The sequence below is a fragment of the Natrix helvetica genome (assembly GCF_964273705.1).
Source record: "Natrix helvetica genome assembly, chromosome: Z".
NCBI classification, from domain to species: domain Eukaryota; kingdom Metazoa; phylum Chordata; class Lepidosauria; order Squamata; family Natricidae; genus Natrix; species Natrix helvetica.
In genome coordinates this window covers 139,552,222-139,578,124 of record NC_138554.1, presented here as the reverse complement: position 1 = coordinate 139,578,124, position 25,903 = coordinate 139,552,222, and the positions used below count along the sequence as shown (strand labels likewise).

Below are 25,903 nucleotides of genomic sequence, written 5' to 3'. Positions count from 1 at the left end.
GACTAGAACTCCCCTTCTCCTGGTGATTGAACTAAAATCAGCCAGTCAGCTATCATTCCCAAGACAGCACTAGAACTCCCCTTCTCCTGGTGATTGGCCTAAAGTCACCCAGTCAGCTATCATTCCTAAGGCAGGACTAGAACTCCCCGTCTCCTGGTGATTGGCCTAAAATCAGCCAGTCAGCTGTCATTCCCAAGACGGCACTAGAACTCCCCGTCTCCTGGTGATTGGTCTAAAGTCACCCAGTCAGCTGTCATTCCCAAGACGGCACTAGAACTCCCCTTCTCCTGGTGATTGGCCTAATGTCACCCAGTCAGCTGTCATTCCCAAGGCGGGACTAGAACTCCCCGTCTCCTGGTGATTGGCCTAAAGTCACCCAGTCAGCTGTCATTCCCAAGACGACACTAGAACTCCCCTTCTCCTGGTGATTGGTCTAAAGTCACCCAGTCAACTGTCATTCCCAAGACGGCACTAGAACTCCCCTTCTCCTGGTGATTGGCCTAAAATCAGCCAGTCAGCTATCATTCCCAAGACAGCACTAGAACTCCCCTTCTCCTGGTGATTGGCCTAAAGTCACCCAGTCAGCTATCATTCCTAAGGCAGGACTAGAACTCCCCTTCTCCTGGTGATTGGCCTAAAATCAGCCAGTCAGCTATCATTCCCAAGACAGCACTAGAACTCCCCTTCTCCTGGTGATTGGCCTAAAGTCACCCAGTCAGCTATCATTCCTAAGGCAGGACTAGAACTCCCCGTCTCCTGGTGATTGGCCTAAAGTCACCCAGCCAGCTGTCATTCCCAAGACGGCACTAGAACTCCCCTTCTCCTGGTGATTGGTCTAAAGTCACCCAGTCAGCTGTCATTCCCAAGACGGCACTAGAACTCCCCTTCTCCTGGTGATTGGCCTAAAATCAGCCAGTCAGCTATCATTCCCAAGACAGCACTAGAACTCCCCTTCTCCTGGTGATTGGCCTAAAGTCACCCAGTCAGCTATCATTCCTAAGGCAGGACTAGAACTCCACGTCTCCTGGTGATTGGCCTAAAATCAGCCAGTCAGTTATCATTCCCAAGACAGCACTAGAACTCCCCTTCTCCTGGTGATTGGCCTAAAGTCACCCAGTCAGCTATCATTCCTAAGGTGGGACTAGAACTCCCCTTCTCCTGGTGATTGGCCTAAAACCAGCCAGTCAGCTATCATTCCCAAGACAGCACTAGAACTCCCTTTCTCCTGGTGATTGGTCTAAAGTCACCCAGTCAGCTGTCATTCCCAAGGCGGCACTAGAACTCCCCATCTCCTGGTGATTGGCCTAAAGTCACCCAGTCAGCTATCATTCCTAAGACGGGACTAGAACTCCCCATCTCCTGGTGATTGGCCTAAAATCACCCAGTCAGCTGTCATTCCCAAGACGGCACTAGAACTCCCCGTCTCCTGGTGATTGGCCTAATGTCACCCAGTCAGCTGTCATTCCCAAGGCGGGACTAGAACTCCCCATCTCCTGGTGATTGGCCTAAAGTCACCCAGCCAGCTGTCATTCCCAAGATGGCACTAGAACTCCCCATCTCTTGGTGATTGGCCTAAAGTCACCCAGTCAGCTATCATTCCTAAGACGGGACTAGAACTCCCCGTCTCCTGGTGATTGGCCTAAAGTCACCCAGTCAGCTATCATTCCTAAGGTGGGACTAGAACTCCCCTTCTCCTGGTGATTGAACTAAAATCAGCCAGTCAGCTATCATTCCCAAGACAGCACTAGAACTCCCCTTCTCCTGGTGATTGGCCTAAAGTCACCCAGTCAGCTATCATTCCTAAGGCAGGACTAGAACTCCCCGTCTCCTGGTGATTGGCCTAAAATCAGCCAGTCAGCTGTCATTCCCAAGACGGCACTAGAACTCCCCGTCTCCTGGTGATTGGTCTAAAGTCACCCAGTCAGCTGTCATTCCCAAGACGGCACTAGAACTCCCCTTCTCCTGGTGATTGGCCTAATGTCACCCAGTCAGCTGTCATTCCCAAGGCGGGACTAGAACTCCCCGTCTCCTGGTGATTGGCCTAAAGTCACCCAGCCAGCTGTCATTCCCAAGACGACACTAGAACTCCCCTTCTCCTGGTGATTGGTCTAAAGTCACCCAGTCAGCTGTCATTCCCAAGATGGCACTAGAACTCCCCTTCTCCTGGTGATTGGCCTAAAATCAGCCAGTCAGCTATCATTCCCAAGACAGCACTAGAACTCCCCTTCTCCTGGTGATTGGCCTAAAGTCACCCAGTCAGCTATCATTCCTAAGGCAGGACTAGAACTCCCCTTCTCCTGGTGATTGGCCTAAAATCAGCCAGTCAGCTATCATTCCCAAGACAGCACTAGAACTCCCCTTCTCCTGGTGATTGGCCAAAGTCACCCAGTCAGCTATCATTCCTAAGGTGGGACTAGAACTCCCCGTCTCCTGGTGATTGGCCTAAAGTCACCCAGCCAGCTGTCATTCCCAAGACGGCACTAGAACTCCCCTTCTCCTGGTGATTGGTCTAAAGTCACCCAGTCAGCTGTCATTCCTAAGGCAGGACTAGAACTCCACGTCTCCTGGTGATTGGCCTAAAATCAGCCAGTCAGTTATCATTCCCAAGACAGCACTAGAACTCCCCTTCTCCTGGTGATTGGCCTAAAGTCACCCAGTCAGCTATCATTCCTAAGGTGGGACTAGAACTCCCCTTCTCCTGGTGATTGGCCTAAAATCAGCCAGTCAGCTATCATTCCCAAGACAGCACTAGAACTCCCCTTCTCCTGGTGATTGGCCTAAAGTCACCCAGTCAGCTGTCATTCCCAAGGCGGCACTAGAACTCCCCATCTCCTGGTGATTGGCCTAAAGTCACCCAGTCAGCTATCATTCCTAAGACGGGACTAGAACTCCCCATCTCCTGGTGATTGGCCTAAAATCACCCAGTCAGCTGTCATTCCCAAGACGGCACTAGAACTCCCCGTCTCCTGGTGATTGGCCTAATGTCACCCAGTCAGCTGTCATTCCCAAGGCGGGACTAGAACTCCCCATCTCCTGGTGATTGGCCTAAAGTCACCCAGCCAGCTGTCATTCCCAAGATGGCACTAGAACTCCCCATCTCTTGGTGATTGGCCTAAAGTCACCCAGTCAGCTATCATTCCTAAGACGGGACTAGAACTCCCCGTCTCCTGGTGATTGGCCTAAAGTCACCCAGTCAGCTATCATTCCTAAGGTGGGACTAGAACTCCCCTTCTCCTGGTGATTGAACTAAAATCAGCCAGTCAGCTATCATTCCCAAGACAGCACTAGAACTCCCCTTCTCCTGGTGATTGGCCTAAAGTCACCCAGTCAGCTATCATTCCTAAGGCAGGACTAGAACTCCCCGTCTCCTGGTGATTGGCCTAAAATCAGCCAGTCAGCTGTCATTCCCAAGACGGCACTAGAACTCCCCGTCTCCTGGTGATTGGTCTAAAGTCACCCAGTCAGCTGTCATTCCCAAGACGGCACTAGAACTCCCCTTCTCCTGGTGATTGGCCTAATGTCACCCAGTCAGCTGTCATTCTCAAGGCGGGACTAGAACTCCCCGTCTCCTGGTGATTGGCCTAAAGTCACCCAGCCAGCTGTCATTCCCAAGACGACACTAGAACTCCCCTTCTCCTGGTGATTGGCCTAAAATCAGCCAGTCAGCTATCATTCCCAAGACAGCACTAGAACTCCCCTTCTCCTGGTGATTGGCCTAAAGTCACCCAGTCAGCTATCATTCCTAAGGCAGGACTAGAACTCCCCTTCTCCTGGTGATTGGCCTAAAATCAGCCAGTCAGCTATCATTCCCAAGACAGCACTAGAACTCCCCTTCTCCTGGTGATTGGCCTAAAGTCACCCAGTCAGCTATCATTCCTAAGGTGGGACTAGAACTCCCCGTCTCCTGGTGATTGGCCTAAAGTCACCCAGCCAGCTGTCATTCCCAAGACGGCACTAGAACTCCCCTTCTCCTGGTGATTGGTCTAAAGTCACCCAGTCAGCTGTCATTCCCAAGACGGCACTAGAACTCCCCTTCTCCTGGTGATTGGCCTAAAATCAGCCAGTCAGCTATCATTCCCAAGACAGCACTAGAACTCCCCTTCTCCTGGTGATTGGCCTAAAGTCACCCAGTCAGCTATCATTCCTAAGGCATGACTAGAACTCCACGTCTCCTGGTGATTGGCCTAAAATCAGCCAGTCAGTTATCATTCCCAAGACAGCACTAGAACTCCCCTTCTCCTGGTGATTGGCCTAAAGTCACCCAGTCAGCTATCATTCCTAAGGTGGGACTAGAACTCCCCTTCTCCTGGTGATTGGCCTAAAATCAGCCAGCCAGCTATCATTCCCAAGACAGCACTAGAACTCCCCTTCTCCTGGTGATTGGCCTAAAGTCACCCAGTCAGCTGTCATTCCCAAGGCGGCACTAGAACTCCCCATCTCCTGGTGATTGGCCTAAAGTCACCCAGTCAGCTATCATTCCTAAGACGGGACTAGAACTCCCCATCTCCTGGTGATTGGCCTAAAATCACCCAGTCAGCTGTCATTCCCAAGACGGCACTAGAACTCCCCGTCTCCTGGTGATTGGCCTAATGTCACCCAGTCAGCTGTCATTCCCAAGGCGGGACTAGAACTCCCCATCTCCTGGTGATTGGCCTAAAGTCACCCAGCTAGCTGTCATTCCCAAGATGGCACTAGAACTCCCCATCTCTTAGTGATTGGCCTAAAGTCACCCAGTCAGCTATCATTCCTAAGACGGGACTAGAACTCCCCGTCTCCTGGTGATTGGCCTAATGTCACCCAGTCAGCTGTCATTCCCAAGACGGCACTAGAACTCCCCATCTCCTGGTGATTGGCCTAAAGTCACCCAGTCAGCTATCATTCCTAAGGCGGGACTAGAACTCACCGTCTCCTGGTGATTGGCCTAAAGTCACCCAGTCAGCTGTCATTCCCAAGGCGGCACTAGAACTCCCCGTCTCCTGGTGATTGGCCGAAAGTCACCCAGTCAGCTGTCATTCCCAAGGAGGCACTAGAACTCCCCGTCTCCTGGTGATTGGCCTAAAATCAGCCAGTCAGCTATCATTCCCAAGACAGCACTAGAACTCCCCTTCTCCTGGTGATTGGTCTAAAGTCACCCAGTCAGCTGTCATTCCCAAGACGGCACTAGAACTCCCCTTCTCCTGGTGATTGGCCTAAAGTCACCCAGTCAGCTATCATTCCTAAGGCGGCACTAGAACTCCCCGTCTCCTGGTGATTGGCCCAAAGTCACCCAGTCAGCTGTCATTCCCAAGGAGGCACTAGAACTCCCCGTCTCCTGGTGATTGGCCCAAAGTCACCCAGTCAGCTGTCATTCCCAAGGAGGCACTAGAACTCCCCGTCTCCTGGTGATTGGCCTAAAATCACCCAGTCAGCTGTCATTCCTAAAACGGGACTAGAATTCCCCGTCTCCTGGTGATTGGCCTAAAGTCACCCAGTCAGCTATCATTCCTAAGGCGGGACTAGAACTCACCGTCTCCTGGTGATTGGCCTAAAGTCACCCAGTCAGCTGTCATTCCCAAGGAGGCACTAGAACTCCCCGTCTCCTGGTGATTGGCCTAAAATCAGCCAGTCAGCTATCATTCCCAAGACAGCACTAGAACTCCCCTTCTCCTGGTGATTGGTCTAAAGTCACCCAGTCAGCTGTCATTCCCAAGACGGCACTAGAACTCCCCTTCTCCTGGTGATTGGCCTAAAGTCACCCAGTCAGCTATCATTCCTAAGGCGGGACTAGAACTCCCCTTCTCCTGGTGATTGGCCTAAAGTCACCCAGTCAGCTATCATTCCTAAGGCGGGACTAGAACTCCCCATCTCCTGGTGATTGGCCTAAAATCAGCCAGTCAGCTATCATTCCCAAGACAGCACTAGAACTCCCCTTCTCCTGGTGATTGGTCTAAAGTCACCCAGTCAGCTGTCATTCCCAAGGCGGCACTAGAACTCCCCTTCTCCTGGTGATTGGCCTAAAGTCACCCAGTCAGCTATCATTCCTAAGGCGGGACTAGAACTCCCCGTCTCCTGGTGATTGGCCTAATGTCACCCAGTCAGCTGTCATTCCCAAGACAGCACTAGAACTCCCCTTCCCCTGGTGATTGGCCTAAAGTCACCCAGTCAGCTATCATTCCTAAGGCGGGACTAGAACTCCCCGTCTCCTGGTGATTGGCCTAAAGTCACCCAGTCAGCTATCATTCCTAAGGCGGGACTAGAACTCACCGTCTCCTGGTGATTGGCCTAAAGTCACCCAGTCAGCTGTCATTCCCAAGGAGGCACTAGAACTCCCCGTCTCCTGGTGATTGGCCTAAAATCAGCCAGTCAGCTGTCATTCCCAAGACGGCACTAGAACTCCCCTTCTCCTGGTGATTGGCCTAAAGTCACCCAGTCAGCTATCATTCCTAAGGCGGGACTAGAACTCCCCTTCTCCTGGTGATTGGCCTAAAGTCACCCAGTCAGCTATCATTCCTAAGGCGGGACTAGAACTCCCCGTCTCCTGGTGATTGGCCTAAAATCAGCCAGTCAGCTATCATTCCCAAGACAGCACTAGAACTCCCCTTCTCCTGGTGATTGGTCTAAAGTCACCCAGTCAGCTGTCATTCCCAAGACGGCACTAGAACTCCCCTTCTCCTGGTGATTGGCCTAAAGTCACCCAGTCAGCTATCATTCCTAAGGCGGGACTAGAACTCCCCGTCTCCTGGTGATTGGCCTAAAGTCACCCAGTCAGCTGTCATTCCTAAGGCGGCACTAGAATTCCCCGTCTCCTTGTTTCTAGACCATTATACCAAACTGTCTCAGCTCTAGGTGCAGAATCAGCTCTCATTCAGCAGAGCTCCAATGTCACGGCAAACTTTCACACAATATGAAAGTGTGAACAAAACAAAACACTCAGTGTTGTGACTGAGTGTTGGTTGTGGCTTCAGAGCAGCTCATTAACTTCCATAATTGGTTTATTAACACGCCCCCCCTCCGCCCCCCCCCCCGGGGTTCAGAATGCCAGTTAGTAAAAACAGTTCCCCAATTACATTTTGTAAGGCGTCCTTGGTCTGTTGGAGTGGTAGCTATGCATCATGCATTCAATTACAGGTAGTCCTCGATTTACGACCACAGTTGGGAGCGGAATGTGAATGGCTAAGTGAGGTGGTTGTTAAGTGAGTCAAACCTGACTTTGCAACCTTTTTTGCAGCAGTTGTTAAGTTAATCACTTCAGTTGTTAAAACAATCAGGTGCCATTAAGCGAATCTGCTTCCCCCATTGACTTGTGGGAAATAGCTTGAAAGGTTGCAAATGTTGAATATGTGACACCCAGCTGTCTTTCACACTGAAAGTGGGACTAGAATTCACCGTCTCCTGGTGATTGATTCAAAGTCAGCCAGCTGACATTCAAGCCTAAGGCAGGACTAGAACTCACCGTCTCCTGGTGATTGACCCAGTCACCCAGCTGGCTTCATTCAATGCTAGCTGGGGAATTCTGGGAGCTGAAGTCCACCCATCTTAGATTGACCCTTCTGTGTGTTGCAGGAAGTATTTCATCGACTTTATCTGATTTACACCGTCGGTTATTCTGTCTCGCTGGGATCGCTGACGATCGCGGTTATGATCTTAGCATATTTCCGGTAAGTTGATGCCCTAGCTAGCTAGTAGATCCCCTTTCATCTGTGAGGTTTGCAGATTAAGGTCAAAAAAGTCAAAATGGCAGCTAGGGCAATGCCAATCCCCACCCCTTGTGTAGGTCCACCCAGTCACATGTCCGAGCAAAGGGGTGGGGCTTCTATTGCTTTGTATTTACAACCATAGAATCCTACAATCATAAAAACTGGAAGGAACCTCGGAGGTCATCTAGTCCAACCCTTTGCCCAGGACAGGAGATCTTATACCATCCCAATCAAATGAATGTCCAATCTTTTCTTGAAAAGCTCCCTGCCATCTTGACTTATTTGACCCACATACAGGCCAACATTGGCTTTTAAGCAACATTTTAGCCGCCTTAAATTGTTTTACATTGGTTTATGGGGCTCTTAAGCCATTATTTTGTATTTTATGTAATAAAAGGGTGATTGTAGCAGTGTAGAAAATCGTTATTTTTTTTGCTTGCTTTCAATCTATCCATGCTCTGTGTTCTATATCTTAATTCTTTATTTCTGTATGTTTCTAAATTTATATAAGCTGCCGTCTCATAAAACAAGCCCATTTTGTCCTGTTATTTTGGGTTTTATTTTCTTCTCTTCTTTTTATGTTTTGTTGTTATTCTGTTCTATTTTATTCTATTCCCCATTCTATTCCTACTCCTACTCCTTATTCTATTCTATTCCATTCCATTGCATTTTTATTTCATTTTATTATTGTATTTTATTCTGTTTTCACGGACTGATACTCCGCCTACCTCATATACAGGTAGTCCCTGACTAACAATCACAATTGAGCCTAACGTTTCTGTTGCTAAGTGAGACATATGTCAATCGGGTTTTGCCACAGTTTCTTCCCACCGTTGTTAAGTGAATCCCTGCAGTTGTTAAGTTAACCACTTGCTCATTGGGTATCTCTGCTTTCCCCACTGACTTTGCTGAAGGTCGGGATCACGTGACACCCCCCTCCCCCAAGGACACTGCAACCATCATAAATAGGAGTCAGTTGTCATATGTTACATGACCACGGGCGCGCTGCAACGGTCATAAGTGTAAAAAACGATCCTAAGTCTCTTTTTTCAGCACCATTGTAGCTTCAAATGGTGGTTAGACGAATGGCCATATGCCAAGGACTTAAAAGTAAAGGTAAAGATTTCCCTTGCACGTATGTGCTAGTCGTTCCCGGCTCTAGGAGGCGGTGCTCATCTCAGTTTCAAAGCCGAAGAGCCAGCGCTGTCCGAAGACGTCTCCATGGTCATGTGGCCGGCATGGCTCAACGTCGAAGGCGCATGGAACGCTGTTCCCTTCCCACCAAATGTGGTTCCTATTTTTCTACTTGCATTTTTCACCTGCTTTCGAACTGCTAGGTTGGCAGAAGCTGGGATGAGTCACGGGAACTCACTCCGTTACGCGGCGCTAGGGATTCGAACCGCCGAACTGCCGACCTTTCTGATTGACAAGCTGAGCGTCTTAGCCACTGAGCCACCGTGTCCCTCTGCCAAGGACTTACCCGCGCTTAATTTTCATGGCTTATTTATCCCTATTCCATTTACTAATTAAATTCAGATGTCGCCCTGTCTTGCAATCCAGCAACTCCGTGGGTTCGTGTTTTGAGTCCCCTCCAGCCAAATTCATGTCACCGTTCGAATCCCCGCTCCCCAGTGTGTGTGTGTGTGTGTGTGTGTGTGTGTGTGTGCGTGCGTGCGTGCCTGTGAATGAATCCTTTGCAAAAGAGGATCAAAGTATTGAAGTTTATCCTGTTTTTGGTTTGTTCCAGGCGTCTGCACTGTACTCGGAACTATATCCACATGCATCTGTTTGTCTCCTTTATGTTTCGGGCGATAAGTATCTTTGTCAAGGATGCAGTTCTGTATTCGGGTTCTGCTCTGGAAGAGATGGAGTTAATTCCAGAACAGGAGTTCAAATCCATGATGGATACTAGCCCAATGGGTAACTCAACACTGGTTAGTATCTCCCACTGGCAAAACATCCTTCATGTTAAAACGGGGGTCCCCAAACTTGGCAGCTTGTGGACTCTGTTAGATATTAACATATATCGTAGCAAGTCTCCTCTCTGGTCCGCTGCTACAGCGGGAAACAGGTATCGCTCTGATTGGTCGAGAGGCGTACCCGATCCCTATAAAAGGGGAACCCTCCGGCCACAGAGCAAGCTGGATCACTACTACTACTACTACTAATAAAGAGCTGTTAAGTCACTTCATGTCCGCAGTCTGTTCTCTCGTTGCCCAGATCCAACAGACTCCAAGTCCCAGAATTCTCTGGCTGGGGACGTCTGGGAGTTGGAGTCTACAAGTTTTAAAGTTGCCAAGTTTGGGGACCCCTGTCAGTTAAAGTAAAGGAAGAGTCAAAGACTCCATTGACTGGTTTGATATTTTTATTCTGTGTTTATTACTTTATCAATAACTCAGTGGACACGCCTGATAGAGCTTCCTTCCTCCCTCCCATTTTCCCCATAACGATAACCCTGAAAGGTTGAGCGGAGGGAGGGGGAGGGGGGGGACTGACCAAAAATCACTCAACTGGCTTTCGTGTCCAAGGCGGGACTAGAACTTAACATCTCCTGGTTATTGGCCCAAAGTCAGCCAGCTGGAATTCATAGCTAAGGCGGGACTACGTCTCATTGTCTGGTGATTGGCCCAAAGTCACCAATCCAGCTTTCATATCTGAAGGCGGGACTAGAACTCACTGTCTTCTGATGATTGGCCCAAAGTCCCCTGACTAGCTTTCATACTTAAGGCAAGACTAGAACCCAAGTCCCCTAGTGATTGCCCCAAAGTCATCCAGCTAGATTTCATGAATAAAGCAGAACTAGAACTCATCATCTCCTAGTGATTGGCCCAAAGTCACCTAGCCGTCTCTCATGCCTAAGGCAGGACTAGAATTTAGTCTCTCCTGGTGAATGGCTGAAAGTCACCCATCTGGCTTTTGTGCCTAAAGTGGGACTAGAACTCACCATCTCCTGGTGATTGACCCAAAGTTACTCAACTGGCATCCATGCTTCAGGCGGGACTAGAACTCACCATCTCCTAGTTTAAACAACCTGTCTAACATCTTACGATGCCCACAGCAGGACTTATCAATATTGTCAATTAACTTTGCCCTTTCTTTTTTTCTTTCTCTCTCTCCCTCTATCTCTCTGTCTCTTAGTACTTCTCTCAGTACTCTCCCCAGGTGGGCTGCAAATTAGTCGTGACTCTCTTCCTCTACTTCCTCGCCACCAGTTACTACTGGATCTTGGTGGAAGGCCTCTACCTTCATAGCCTCATCTTCATGGCCTTCTTCTCGGAGAAGAAGTACCTCTGTGGGTTCACACTCTTCGGCTGGGGTGAGTTGATCTTCCTGCCAAGGCTTCCTCCAGAGGCTGGAGTATCTCAGGAGCTTCCAAACGTTGGCCTTTTGGCCATGAGGGGGTCTACAAACACCTGTTACAATTCACCCTTGATGAATGTTTTAGGTAAAAATAAAGAAGGAAAGATAAAAGACGGTCCCAAAACGGGACGATCAGAATATCCACTTAGCAGCCCCTGTAGATATTGGTGGAAGGGTGGGATTTTTGGAATGGGTGATATAAATCAAATCATGATTTAAATAACATCTTTGGTCATGCATGATGCTGGAACCATGGGGTCCTTGAGGTTCTCCGAACTTGATTGTTTTCTTGCATTTCATCACCCAACTAGGTAATTCTACCAGTGCAAATGAGTGGGACGTTTCATCACCCAACTAGGTAATTCTATCAGTGCTAATGAGTGGGGGTTCTAGCTTGCAGCATTGATGATGTTACCTAGTTGGGTCATGAAATATCTACAAGAAAACAACCATGCTCAGAGAGTCTCAAGGTCCCCACAGTCCTCTTCCTCCTCCTCCTCTTCCTCCTCCTCCTCCTACTACTACTACTACTACTACTACTACTACTACTACTACTACTACTACTACCACCTTTTTTCTTCCTCCTGCTCTCTGTAAACCCCACTCCATTCCAGCACAAATGATATCCATGAAATGTCCACAAGAAAAGAACCAAGCTCAGAGAGCACCAAGGTCCCTACAGTCCTCCTCCTCCCCCTCCTCCTCCTCCTCCTCCTCCTCCTCCTCCTCCTCCTCCTCTTCCTCCTCTTCTCTGCAAACCTCTAAGTCACTGAAAATGTGACTTAGTAGGGTCATGAAACATCTTCAAAAAAATCAACTCATAGAGCAGCAAAGACCTCAGAGTTCAACTTCAAGCTACAAACATCCTCATCAAGTTTAGTGTCTAGTGGGCCATGGCTAGTTAGATGTTTCTTCAACTGTTTTGAGGACTAGTGATAAGGAGAGGACCCTCAGCTATTGAGGTGGGGAAGAGTTGAACCATATCTGCAAAGAAGTCAGATGTTGTCTTCTTCTCTAGAGGGCAAGTTTCAGATTTGTCCTATTTCTTGGGGAACTATAGATGGCATCAAAAGTCAGCCTGTTCTTCTCCACTTTCTTAAAAAATATCCATCCAGAGAAATCAATCCCTTATTTTTCTCAAGACTTTTCACGTCTGCCCTAGGGATAAATGGGTTCCTCTAAAATTGTTTAGGTGGCGTTGTCCCAAAACAACTTCAACGTCCCTCCAATGTGGCTCAGCAGACTCCAGAAGCCACTTGGGTGGAAATGGTCTTCGTCTATTTGACCTGGAAACATTTGGCTTCACGTTTCCCGTGGCTTTGGAGCTACCAGAGTTAAGCGTCTTACTTTGAGTTCCTCCATCTTAAATCTTTCAACAAGTTATTCTTCAGGAGAAGGTCCGGAGGATGTTTTGGAGGCCCTCAAAGGTCTCCAAGTCCTCCTGAATGTGTCTGTGAGATGGGATGGACCCCTTCAACCTGCTAGATGGGAGAAATGTCTCCATCAACTTTCCTTCTCGTCTTCTTCTTCTCTTCTCTTCTCTCTTCTTCTGAAGCCTCAACTTCAAGGTCAGGTCCCAGAGTTTACCCTGAGTACATTTGTCTGGACACGAGAACGGAAAGCTGCAATTTTAGCTGAAAACAGGATGTGGGACGCAGTGGTGGGCAGATCATTAGCCAAGGTCTGTTTTTGCTTGCAGGCGTCAAGGAAAGAAACATTTAAGATCTCCAAAATAGCTTGGGCTGACCAGGAAGAAGGTGGACATTTTGTAGAAGCATAGATGTGCGTGTGAGAGAGACATTTTAAGAGAGACCCATTCATGTCACAGCCGCTGTCAAATCCATGAAAAGTTTTGGAAAAGAAGTACCACAAAACCATCTAATTTAGGAGGGTCGGTCTCATTGGCTGAGCCTTGGGAATTAGGACCTTTCTGAGTGGGTCACCAGGTTGACCCCAGCTTGTTTCTAGGAGGCCACAAGTTCTCATGAACTTTTACTCCTACAGGTCTTCAGTTTAGGTTGATCCTCCACCATTCTCTTAGAAACGTCATAGTAGGTAATACTATTAGGGTTGGTGGCAGGACCCGCCAGATGTTGAGATTGGATTGGGCCTTTAAGTCCACCTCTGGAGTCCTTCCCATGGAACTCGGAGAGCCAGATGTGGTTGTTTGATGTGGTTAAAGGTCTCGCCACCAAATTTAAGCTCTTCCGAGTCAAGCTGCCTTTCGCAATTGACTGATAGGGATTTTGTCAATGCCAACGGTGCTCCATTCATCCAGATGTTATTATTAGGGCTGGCTGCACAGCTAGCCAGATGTTTGGACTGGATTTGGCCTTTCGATGGACCTCTTGAGTCCTTGCCAAGGACCTGAGGTAGACAGATGTGGTTGTTTGATGGGTTAAAAGTATTGGCACAGCGTGTCGGCTGTTCCGAGTCAAGCTGCCTTTTGCAATTGACCAACGGGGAATTTGTCAATGCGGATAGTGTTCAAGGGATGCTCCAGGTGTCTTTAGATTATAGAATAACAGAGTTGGAAGGGACCTTGGAGGTCTTCTAGTCCAATCCTTTGCTCAGGCAGGAAACCCTATACCGTTTCAGACAAATGGCTATCCAACATCTTCTTAAAGACTTCCAGTGTTGGGGCATTCACAACTTCTGGAGGCAACTTCTGTTCCACTGATTAATTGTTCTAACTGTCAGGAAATTTCTCCTCAGTTCTAAGTTGCTTCTCTCCTTGGTTAGTTTCCACCCATTGCTTCTTGTTCTACCCTCAGGTGCCTTGGAGAATAGTTTGACTCCCTCTTCTTTGTGGCAACCCCTGAGATATTGGAACACTGCTATCATGTCTCCCCTAGTCCTTCTTTCTCTTAAGCTAAACATGCCCAGTTCCTGCAACCGTTCTTCATATGTTTTAGTCTCCAGTCCCCTCATCATCTTTGTTGCTCTTCTCTGCACTCTTTCTAGAGTGGGATAGCACCCAAGGTGCTATTTCTATGTTTTGAGAGGGCACCTAAGACGCTACCATTGGCCCTACCTTCGCTTCCTTTTACCAAACTTATTCAACTTCTATTTGCAAATCTGTTTCGTGACCTTCTCCAGTTCCTTCTCTTCTGCCATCTGCATATGTAGGTAGTCCTCAACTTACGACCACAACAGAGCCCAAAATTGCTGTTGTTAAATGAGACCTTTGTTAAGTGAGCTTTGCCTCATTTTATGACCTTTCCTGCCACAATTGTTAAGCGAACCACTGCAGTTGTTAAGTGAATCTGGCTTCTCCATTGGCTTTGCATGTCAGACAGTCGCAAAAGGGGATCATGTGACCCCCCCGGTCATTACGACCGTCATAAATACACGTCCGTTGATACTCATCTGAATTTTGATCATGTGATCATGGGGATATTGCACCGGTTGTAAGTACAAAAAAGTCCTAAGACACTTTTTCCATTGCCGTTGTAACTTTGAATGGTCATTAAATGAACTGTTGTAAGTCGAGGACTACCTGTACTGTAGACTCCAAACGTTTTTTTGTCTCTCTTATCGACAATTGCTAACTCTGAGATGTTGCATGGCAAATGCTTTTCTAATTAGTATTAATTACTCGTTAATATTAATTTACTGTCTCATTGCACAATCAGCCAGATGTTCAGACTGGAAATTGACAATTTATCCAGCTGTTGATTCCTTCCCAAGACCCTGGGATAGCAGATGTTGGTATTTCGTGGTATTAGAGATATCCGTCACAGGACATAATCACTATTACAGGAAGTCCTCAACTTACGATCACAATTGAGCATAGAATTTCCGTTGCTAAGTGAGACAGTTAAGTGAATTCCCCCTCCGCAATTTACAACCCTTCTTGCCGTCGTTGTTAAGTGAATCCCTGCAGTTGTTAAGTTAGGAACACGGGCGTTAAGCAAATCCAGCTTCCCCATTGACTTTGTGTGGTCAGGAGGTTACAAAAGAGGATTGCGTAACCACGGGATGCTACAACCGTCATAAATACGAGTCAACTGCCAAGCGTCTGAATTTTGATCATGTGACCCTGGGGATGATGGAACGGTTGTTAAGTGTGAAAAGCACTCACTTTTTTTGGGTGCCGTTGTAATTTTGAACGGTCACTAAGTGAACCGTTATAAGTCGAGGACTTCCTGTATTGTTACTGTCCCAAATGAATATCTCAGTCTTTATCAGCTGAGTTTTGATACTGATGATTCTGAGGATAACAGTTCAGGTCTGGCTCAACTAAATGCCCAAAACAATTTATGAAAGTCATTTCAATTCCCCGACTGGAATGGTCGTAAGTCAAAGGACTGCCTGTAAATCAAAGCTGCAAATTTCCTGGCAACAATTCGAGGTTGCGTGTGGCGTTGCGGTTGTCGCTTGCTTTGCTGCGGCGTTTTAGCTTCAGAGTTGCAGGGATATACACCCCAGCAGAGATAAGAAACACCTGCAAAGTTCAGAAATCTTATGCAATGCAACAGCCTCCCACCCCCACCCCAATTCTCTTTCTATCATATCCTTTGATTGACAGCTTGTTTTTCCTCCAAAAACTGAAAACCCTTAGCCCTCACCACGTCCTTCCCCCACCCATCCCACCGGAGTCATAGAACCAAAATTCGGATTATATGCCACAGCTTGGCAAAGGGTTGTTCTTTTTTTTTTTTAACGCAGGACCAAACGAAAAGAGAAACTTTTGCAAAGAAAAAGCAGATTTTTTTTTTAAATCCCTCACCTGCCAAAATCCACCTTGGAAGAGAAATATTCTGTGAAATATTGGCTGGGAACCTGGAACGTCTGATCTGCATTAACGGGCTCATCTACCCTAAAGCAGAAAGGAAAAAAGGCATTGTCTCTCTCAAAAATTAACCAATTTTCTTTTTTATTATCTCATAAGCTGCTGCGTGTTACAGTCCAGCTTGCAACACGACTGTCCTGGTCGAAGAAGGCTGTAAATTACGTGACTTTATGTGACAATAAAATATAATGAGGCTGTGGAGATTTTTATTTTACTTATTTCCCTCTGCCAAAGGCTTGGGAAGTTGGCCTGTATGGGCTGGAAGAAGAAAAAATCCCTCCGTTCGTGCGGATAATGGTTACTCTCAGAGATAGGTGCCATGTTGTCCAGCTTCCGCAGCCAAATCAGAAGGTAGAAATGCTGAAAAAATGTGAGAAAAAGAAGAATTGGCTTCTTAAACAGGATTAAATCCAGCCAGCGAACAGATTTGCAAATTAAATGTTTTACTATCTGGTCTTCCGGAAAAAAAATGTTTGGCTATATTGTCCCTATTCACCAAATGGTGATCACCTGGTGGTCTACTTTCCACTTATATCGTTCTATCGTTATGCATCTAAAGGGATTAGACAGAAGACCACTTGTTTTTTGATTGCCTATTGCTAATAACCCACAAATAATTTCCAAATGGCTTCTCTAAAATGCTGCCTTTTTCTTATAGAGCTGCAGATACTGAGAAAACAAATGTTAATAGCAGGCAGGGAGGCAGGAGAGAAGGGCAAAGGAGAAGGGGAAGGAAGGAAGGAAGGAAGGAAGGAAGGAAGGAAGGAAGGAAGGAAGGAAGGAAGGAAGGAAGGAAGGGCAGAGGAGAAGGGGAAGGAAAAAGGGAAGGAAGGAAAAGGAAGATGGGTAAAAAGGAGAGAAGGGCAGAGGGAAAGGGGAAGGAAAAGAAAAGGGGGAAGGAGGGAGAAAGGAAGGAAAAAGAAGAAAAGGGCAGAGGAAAAGAAAGGAAAGGGAAAAAGTGGGGGAGGGAAGGAAGATAGGAAGGGGAGAAGGAAGAAGGAAAGAAAAAAGGAGAGAAGAGCAGAGGAAAAGGGGAAGAAAAGGAAAAAGGAAGGAAGGAGAGAGGAAGGGAAGGAAGGAAAGAAGGAAACACAAAAGGAGAGTAAAGCAGAGGAAAAGGGGAAGGAAAGAAGGTAGGGGGAAGGAAGAAGGAAAGAAAAGAGAGAAGGGCAGAGAAAGGGGGAAGGAAAGGAAAAGGGGAAGGAAGGGAGAGAGAAGGGAAGGAAAAGGACAGAAGGGCAGAAGGAAAGGAGGAAAAAGTCGGGAGGTAGGAAGGGGAGAAGGAAGACGGAAATAAAAAGGAGAGAAGAGCAGAGGAAAAGGGGAAGGAAGGAAGGAAAAGGAGGAAGGAAAGAAGGAAGCAAAAAGAAAGAAGAGGAATGTAGGTAGCTATGTAGGTAGATGGGAAGGAAGGAAGGAAGGAAGGAAGGAAGGAAGGAAGGAAGGAAGGAAGGAAGGAAGGAAGGAAGGAAGGAAGGAAGGTCTCCTTGCATTATGGACATCTCAAGGGAGCTAAGGGTTCACTTTGATTGACAGATGACATATGTCAGGTTTGACCCTTAGTGGCCTCATAGACCCAATCGGCCTCCTCCTGGGAGGTCTGACCTCATCCTGGCCCTTCAGCTTTTCTAAAAATGCCTCCATCCCCACTTCCGCTTTCTCCTTCTCCTCTTCTCTTCTTCCCTTCCACCCCTCTGCCATCATGGGCCTCTCCAGACAGCCGGCTCTTCCCTTCATCTGTCCAAAATAGTAGTCCTCGACTTACAACGGTTCATTGAGTGACCGGTTTAAGTCACGACGGCACTAAACAAAATGAGTCTTGGCCATGGTTCATACTTATCACCATTGCGGCCTCCCTGTGGCCGTGCGGTCAAAACTCAGGTGCTTAGCAACTGACTCGTATTTATGACCGTTGCTGCGTCCTGGGTTAAACAATCCCCTTTTGCGACCCTCTGACTGGCAAAGCCAATGGGGGGGAGCCAGATTCACTTAGCAACCATGTTACTAATTTAACAACTGTAATGATTCATTTAACAACTGTGGCCCAAAAGGTTGTAAAATAGGGCAAAATTCACTTAACAGCTCCCACACTTAGCAATGGGAATTGTGGTTGTAAGTCAAGGACTACCTGTGATTTGAACCTGTTCAATTGTACCTCAAGTAAAGTGTTAACCAGACTACACAACCCTCCTCACTTCACACACACACACACACACACACACCAGGAAGGCTGCTGTAGACCAGGGGTGTCCAAAGTTGGGAACTTTAAGACTTGTGGACTTCAACTCCCAGAATTCCCCAGCCAGCTGGCTGGGGAATTCTGGGAGTTGAAGTCCACAAGTCTTAAAGTTCCCAACTTTGGACACCCCTGCTGTAGACAAATATGAAATATTGATCCTGATTCTGAGACTCATCTCCACTTTCCGTCTTTCAGGCCTCCCGGCTGTATTTGTCACAATCTGGGCAACCCTTCGAGCAACGTTAGCAGACACAGAGTGAGTCCCGAGTTTGTTCTGTGTGAATTTCTTTCTTCCTTCCATTTTAAGAAATGCTTTAATCTGACTTTGAATCCTGCAGCGAAAGTTTTATTTGCACAAAATCAGAAGTCACAAAAAAATATACCCCTGAGCTTTGAAACACTGTAAACATGAAACAAAGATAATATGGCAAAGATAGATGGAGGTAGAGGATGATAGGTAGGTAGGTAGGCAGGCAGGCAGGTAGGTAGGCAGGTAGGTGGATGGCTAGATAGCTAGACAGCTAGCTAAATCATAGATAGATAGATAGATAGATAGATAGATAGATAGATAGATAGATAGATAGATAGATAGATAGATAGATAGATAGATAGATAGATAGATAGATAGATAGATGATAGATAGATGATAGATAGATGATAGATAGATAGATAGATAGATAGATAGATAGATAGATAGATAGACAGAGAATAGAATAGAAGATAGATAGATGATAGAGAGATAGAGAGATAGAGAGATAGAGAGATAATAGAGGTAGACAGACAGGTAATAGAGATGAATGGATGGATGGAAGGATGGAAGTTAGAAAATATAGATATTTGCCAAATTATTTTATTAATATATATGTATGTATGTGTGTATATGTGTGCATATACGTAGATATATGTGTGTGTGTTTTGTTTATGCATGTAAATATGTTTGTATATATACACAGAGACACAGACACGCATGTAACTAATGGAACTTGCATCTCTAAAGAGTTGTAAACTTGGTTTCTCTTTGATCTTATTTCAAATATTTTTTCTCCTGTGCTGAAATAAGTGTGAATGTGTGTAATAGGCATACATATTGCCTGTCAGACAGGGGGAGGGAGGGGGGGGAGAATTGGCGCATGAGGATATGTTTAATCCCTGAGTGCCATATGATTTGTTTTGCTAATGGCCATAATTTGTATAACCATGACATTTTTATTCCTCAAAAAGCCAGCTGGGCTATTTATTACCTCAACATTCCTTTTATTATTATTTTAAAAGATACATATATATTGAAATACTCACTCAAAACCAATGACTGGGTTATTATTGTTTTTAAAAAACAGCCGAGAGAAGGTTTTAAAACCAGAATGGACAAAAGCTCGTGGTTTTCAAAACTGGCAACTTTCAGGTGTGTGGACTTCAACTCCCAGAATCCCCCAGCCAGCCTTCCACACACCTTAAAGTTGCCAAATTTGTAAAACATCCTTAAAAGCCAACCGGTTTAGATCTGTAGTTCCTGAAATAGACAAACCTACTCTTGTTTATTCCCAGTGGCAACTTCCTTGTTACAATACAAAACAATAGTAGAGTTGGAATGGACCTTGTTGCTTTGAAGAGTAGACTACTCCTTTTCCTGGAGGCTCGACCTCTCAAAAATTTGCTTCCCTGGCTGTGTTGGGTGATGATTTCAACGTCTTTGGATAAATGAAGATTGCAAAGGTCCCTGAAACAGTTCCTAGCGCCAAAAGCTTTACAACAAAATCAGATGTTTTGTAAGCAGTTTTGTCCTCTTTCCTTGGCAGATGCTGGGACTTAAGCGCAAGGTATTTCAAGTGGTTTATCCAGGTGCCCATCCTGACAGCTGTGTTGGTAAGCTGGAGACGAGGAGGGGTCTGGGAAGGGTGGAAAAGAGGAGAAGTCAACAGGCAGGAGCCAAAAAAGCCAAGATGGTGGGCGGGAAGAGCCATGCTTATGCCTATTTTTTACAGACCTTGCCTGTCATTTAAATCAACTTCAGCAATGCTTTAAAAGGGGAGGACTTCCACTCCCAGAATCCCCCAGCCAGCTATGCTTTAAGAGGGGAGGACTTCCTCTCCCAGAATCCCCCATCCAGCATGCTTTAAGAGGGGAGGACTTCCACTCCCAGAATCCCCCATCCAGCTATGCTTTAAGAGGGGAGGACTGCCACTCCCAGAATCCCCCATCCAGCTATGCTTTAAGAGGGGAGGACTCCCACTCCCAGAATCCCCCATCCAGCTATGCTTTAAGAGGGGAGGACTTCCACTCCCAGAATCCCCCATCCAGCTATGCTTTAAGAGGGGAGGACTTCCACTCCCAGAATCCCCCATCCAGCTATGCTTTAAAAAGGGAGGATTTCCACTCCCAGAATCCCCCAGCCAGCAATGCTTTAAGAGGGGAGGACTCCAACTCCCAGAATCCCCCATCCATCATGCTTTAAGAGGGGAGGACTTCCACTCCCAGAATCCCCCAGCCAGGATGCTTTAAGAGGGGAGGACTTCCACTCCCAGAATCCCCCATCCATCATGCTTTAAGAGGGGAGGACTTCCACTCCCAGAATCCCCCATCCATCATGCTTTAAGAGGGGAGGAATTCCACTCCCAAAATCCCCCAGCCAGGATGCTTTAAGAGGGGAGGACTTCCACTCCCAGAATCCCCCATCCAGGATGCTTTAAGAGGGGAGGACTTCATCTCCCAGAATCCCCCATCCAGGATGCTTTAAGAGGGGAGGACTTCCACTCCCAGAATCCCCCATCCAGGATGCTTTAAGAGGGGAGGACTTCCACTCCCAGAATCCCCCATCCAGGATGCTTTAAGAGGGGAGGATTTCAACTCCCAGAATCCCCCATTCAGCTATGCTTTAAGAGGGGAGGACTTCCACTCCCAGAATCCCCCATCCAGCAATGCTTTAAGAGGGGAGGACTTCCACTCCCAGAATCCCCCATCCAGCTATGCTTTAAGAGGGGAGGACTTCCACTCCCAGAATCCCCCATCCAGGATGCTTTAAGAGGGGAGGATTTCAACTCCCAGAATCCCCCAGCCAGCAATGCTTTAAGAGGGGAGGACTTCCACTCCCAGAATCCCCCATCCAGGATGCTTTAAGAGGGGAGGATTTCAACTCCCAGAATCCCCCATCCAGGATGCTTTAAGAGGGGAGGACTTCCACTCCCAGAATCCCCCATCCAGGATGCTTTAAGAGGGGAGGATTTCAACTCCCAGAATCCCCCATCCAGCTATGCTTTAAGAGGGGAGGACTCCCACTCCCAGAATCCCCCATCCAGCTATGCTTTAAGAGGGGAGGACTTCCACTCCCAGAATCCCCCATCCAGCTATGCTTTAAGAGGGGAGGACTTCCACTCCCAGAATCCCCCATCCAGGATGCTTTAAGAGGGGAGGATTTCAACTCCCAGAATCCCCCATCCAGCTATGCTTTAAGAGGGGAGGACTTCATCTCCCAGAATCCCCCATCCAGCTATGCTTTAAGAGGGGAGGATTTCAACTCCCAGAATCCCCCAGCCAGCAATGCTTTAAGAGGGGAGGACTTCCACTCCCAGAATTCCCCATCCAGCTATGCTTTAAGAGGGGAGGACTTCCACTCCCAGAATCCCCCAGCCAGCTATGCTTTAAGAGGGGAGGACTTCCACTCCCAGAATCCCCCATTCAGCTATGCTTTAAGAGGGGAGGACTTCCACTCCCAGAATTCCTCAGGAAGAACATTAAATCCTAGGGCTGGAAGTAACCCGAGAGGTCATCTAGTCGAACCCAAAATTCAAGGCAGGAGACCTTACAGGTAGTCCTCTATTTACCTCCCCCTTTGATCCAAACATCTGTTTGGCTAGGCCAGACCTCAGTTCCCTGAGTTTTTTCCCCCCCATTTTACCACCTTGCTTGCCACAGTGTGTTAAGCGAATCACTGCTGTTATTAAGTGAATAGCAGTGGGTCGTTAAATGAATCTGCCCTCCCCGTTGACGTTCATCGTCAGAAGGACCCCGGGAGGGACTGCGACCATCCTAATTATGAGTCCATTGCCAAGCTTCTGAATTTTGATCCTGGGGGATACTGAAGCGGTCGTTAGTGTGAAAAACGATCGGTTCGGTCACTAAAAAGACGGTTGTATGTCGAGGACTCCCTGTGTACCATCCCGGTCAAATAGAGTTATCCGCTTTATTTTGGAAACTTCCAGCAAAATTCGTGCAATGGGGGGGAAGCGCAGATATTGAGCAGAGGTGTCTTCCTGATCTGCAAGGCACAATTAAGTGCACACACACAGAGAAACACACACACACACAACCAGACACACCACCCCGTGACATGAACGAAGCCACCCCAATCCCTTGGGGCATCTGCAGACCTCAAATCGAAGCCATCCCAGCTTCTTTCGGATGTAGGGAAGACAACATGTGGGAAAACTCAAGCGGGCTTCCCAGCCTGAGAAAGTTTTTAGCCAAACAAACCAACGTCCGTCCTGGGTGAACCATTGTTTTGTGGTCAGTGGGCCGTAAACGGAAAGATTCCTGCAGGGCTGGCACTTCACCTGTCTTCTCCGGCCAGCTTCCTACATCCCCCTCCCTTCAGATTGTCTGGGTGGTCCAATCAAGGGCGGGGGGGGGGGGGAGGGCTGGAGGACACAGGATAACTGGAATAGCCTGCGGTTAGACCTCAAACCAGGTTAGGGAGGGGGAGCGATGTCCCTGGGTTTTGCAATATATACGCACCGCAAGGATTTTTTTTTTGTCTTGGTGCTGAAGCTTTTTGTGGGGGGGTGGCAGGGGGGGTTTAGGGCCCTCCACAAATAGCCCTCTGGGTGGGTTTGATTGGATTGCAATTTGTATTTTTTTCCCCTAGTTGCAATGGGAGGGGGGGCAATGGAAAGGTGTGTAATTTTAAATATATATTTCTAAAAATGTGGTATAAGTTTTGGAGATGCTAATTGCCCAAACGTGCACTTTTATTGATATTAAATTAAACTCCCTTCTCCTTCCTTCCTCCCTTTCCCTCTCTCTCCTCCCTTCTTTTTTCTTATTTACTGCCTTTTCTTTTGCTCTTCTCCTCTTTCTCCTTTTTCTTTTTCTCCTTTTGCTCTTCTCCTCCCTTTGCCCTTTTTCTCCTCTTTCTTCTCCTTCTCTTTCTCCATTCTCCTTCCTTTTCTCCTCCTTCCCCTTCCTTTTCTTCTTTCCTCCCTTTTTCCTCTTCTCCTTCCTTCTTTCTTTCCCCCTTCTCTTTCCCCTCCTTCCCTTCCTCCCTTTTGTCTTTCAGGCAAACTTTATCCTGTTTACCAAAATTATCAAAGTTCTTGCAACAAAACTCCGAGAAACAAACGCTGGGAGATGTGACACCAGACAACAGTATCGGTAAGCAGATAATTATCCCCCCCCCCCTCTTTCCATGAGGGATTCCTCTGGGTCAGAAAGGAGTGACAAAACAGAGAGAAATGAGAGGAGAATTCAGTTTCAGGAAGAGCCCATGGAAGACTGAGGGCCCCCATTATCCAAAGCCAGGAAAAGGAAAGGAAGGCAAAGGTGAAAGGAAAATGAAGGGAAGGAAACAGAGAGGAAGGGAAGGAAAGGAAAGAGGAATGGAGGGAGGGAGGAAAGAAGGATAAGGGGAACAGGAAGAGAAGGAAGGGAAAGAGGGAGAAATGAAAGAAAGAAGGGGAAAGGAATGGGGATAGGAATAAGGTAGGGAGGAAGGAAGGAAGGAGAAGGGGGAAGGAACATGGGAATAGAGGAAAGGAAAGGAGGGAGGGAGAGATGGAGGGGAATGGGAAGAAGGAATGTGAAAAAAGGAAGAAGAAGAAGAAGAAAGGAATGGGTAGAAAAAAGGAAAGTGAAGAGGAAGAGAAGGAAAAAGAGAGGAAGAGGAAAAGGAAAGGGAAGGAGAGAGGTGGGAGGAAAGAAGGGGAAGGAAAAAGCGAAGGAGACCTATGCAACAGCTGTCAAGCATCCCCATGACCCCAAAGAAGTGACATCCTGCATGCAGATAACCACATCTGGCCCCCTTCGCCAGCTGTGCCCCAGAGGGAGCCTCCTCTGGCTGCAAACGAGGCCGACACGGAGGCGGAAGAAACCCATTCGGCCAAGTCTCGCCGAATCTGGAGGCAATTAGCGAAGGGGGCACCAAGGCCTATGTGTGTGTGTGTGGGGGACGACTCCCTCTCCTCTGGCATGGTCTCCCGCCTGGAAAAACACCCTCCAACCTCCAAACCGACATTCGTAGCAACCCTCCAAGAGGGTGAAATAAATCTCGGAGGAAATGATAGGCTGAGAACGAAACTTTGAGGTTTTGCAAAGCCCTGCCAGGCATCCCCGCTGCTCTCGCCTGCTTTAAATTAAAATATTTGCTTTCCAAATTCACATTCCCCCCCTCCTTTCTCCTCCCCCCCCCCCCCGAACTTCGAAGCAAACTGTGCCAGCTTGGAAAAACGCAGCTTTTTTCCTCTGCCAGCCTCACCCGTAGGGTGGCCGACATGCCACGTTCTTCACCGTTTAGGGTCTCCAGGTGTTCCCCTGCAGAGGAGGACGAGCTAAGAAGAGGCTTTACGGACAAGACGTCCTTGACTTGAGATTGGAATTGGGGGCCAGGGTTTCCCTTGTTAGGCCAGCCGTGTCCGATTTTACACCTGCGAAATGCCTGAATTGCTGAAGTCGTTTAGTGAAACATGTTGTTGTTAAGCAAATCCGATTTTGCCCATTGGCTTTGCTTGCCAGAATCTATCTAGGAAGGTTGCTTCATCTTTCCTGCCTGCCTTCCTTCTTTCCTTCCTTTCTTCCCCAAGGACCCCGCAGTTCTCCTCTACCACCACCACCTCCTCCTCCTTCTTCCTGCAAACCCAACTCCCTTCCAGAATTGATGATGTTAGTTAGTGGGGTCATGAAACATCTGCAAGAAAACAACCAAGCTGAGAGAGCAGCAAGGACTCCTCAGTCCTCCTTCTCCTCCTCTTCATCCTCTTATTTTCCTCTCCTTCTTCTTCTTCTCCTCTTCCTCCTCTTCTTTTTCCTCTCCTCCTTCTCCTCCTCTTCTTCCTCTTCTTTTTCCTCCTCCTTCTCCTCCTTTTTCCTCTCCTCCTCCTCCTCTTCCTTTTCTTTTTCCTCTCCTCCTCCTCCTCCTCCTCCTCTTCTTTTCCCCTTTCTCCTTCTTCTCCTCCCCTTCCTCTTCTTTTTCCTTTCCTCCTCTTCCTCCTCTTCTTTTTCCTCTCCTCCTTCTTCTCTTCCCCTTCCTCTTCTTTTTCCTCTCCTCCTCCTCATCCTCCCTTCAAATCCCCCTCCCTTCTAGCACTGATGAAGTTATCTAGTTGAGTCATGAAACATCTTGCAAGTTCAGAGAGCATCCTCAATCTTCTTCTTTCTCCCTCCCCCCCCCTCCTCCTCTCTTCTAACACTGACGATGTTCCCTAGTTGGGTCATGAAATGTCTTTCCGGAAACCCACCCAGCTCAGACAGCACCAAGGAAACCCCAGCTAATCCCTCAGCTACAAAGATTATGTTCCGTCTATTATTATTTAGCATCTTTTTTTCTTTCTCTGCAGGAAACTGTTGAAATCCACGCTGGTCCTCATGCCGTTATTCGGAGTCCATTACATCGTTTTTATGGCCATGCCATACACAGAAATTACCGGAATTATCTGGAAAATTCAGATGCACTATGAAATGCTCTTTAATTCATTCCAGGTTCGTCCAATCTCGTCGCCTCTTTCAGAATATACCAGTTAAGGATTCAGGAAGGGGGTGAAAGTGCAATAAAATGTTTTTTCCAGCCATGATGTCCATCCATGCCTTGGACTTCAACTCCCATAATCCCCACCCGGCTCAGAGGCTTCC

The 25,903-nt window shown here is 47.4% G+C and overlaps 1 protein-coding gene across 2 annotated transcripts in view; it reads left to right on the top strand.

Annotated features, from left to right (window-relative positions):
* The window catches only part of PTH1R (parathyroid hormone 1 receptor), a 98,203-nt gene that overhangs the window by 66,293 nt on the left and 6,007 nt on the right, over positions 1–25,903 (top strand). For both annotated transcript variants that reach the window (XM_081971505.1, XM_081971506.1), the window contains 7 exons: positions 7,543–7,637; positions 9,424–9,610; positions 10,815–10,992; positions 18,266–18,326; positions 19,867–19,933; positions 23,340–23,434; positions 25,612–25,753. In XM_081971505.1, the coding sequence (XP_081827631.1) occupies positions 7,543–7,637; positions 9,424–9,610; positions 10,815–10,992; positions 18,266–18,326; positions 19,867–19,933; positions 23,340–23,434; positions 25,612–25,753 (825 nt within the window). The remainder of the gene's footprint in view (positions 1–7,542; positions 7,638–9,423; positions 9,611–10,814; positions 10,993–18,265; positions 18,327–19,866; positions 19,934–23,339; positions 23,435–25,611; positions 25,754–25,903) is intronic.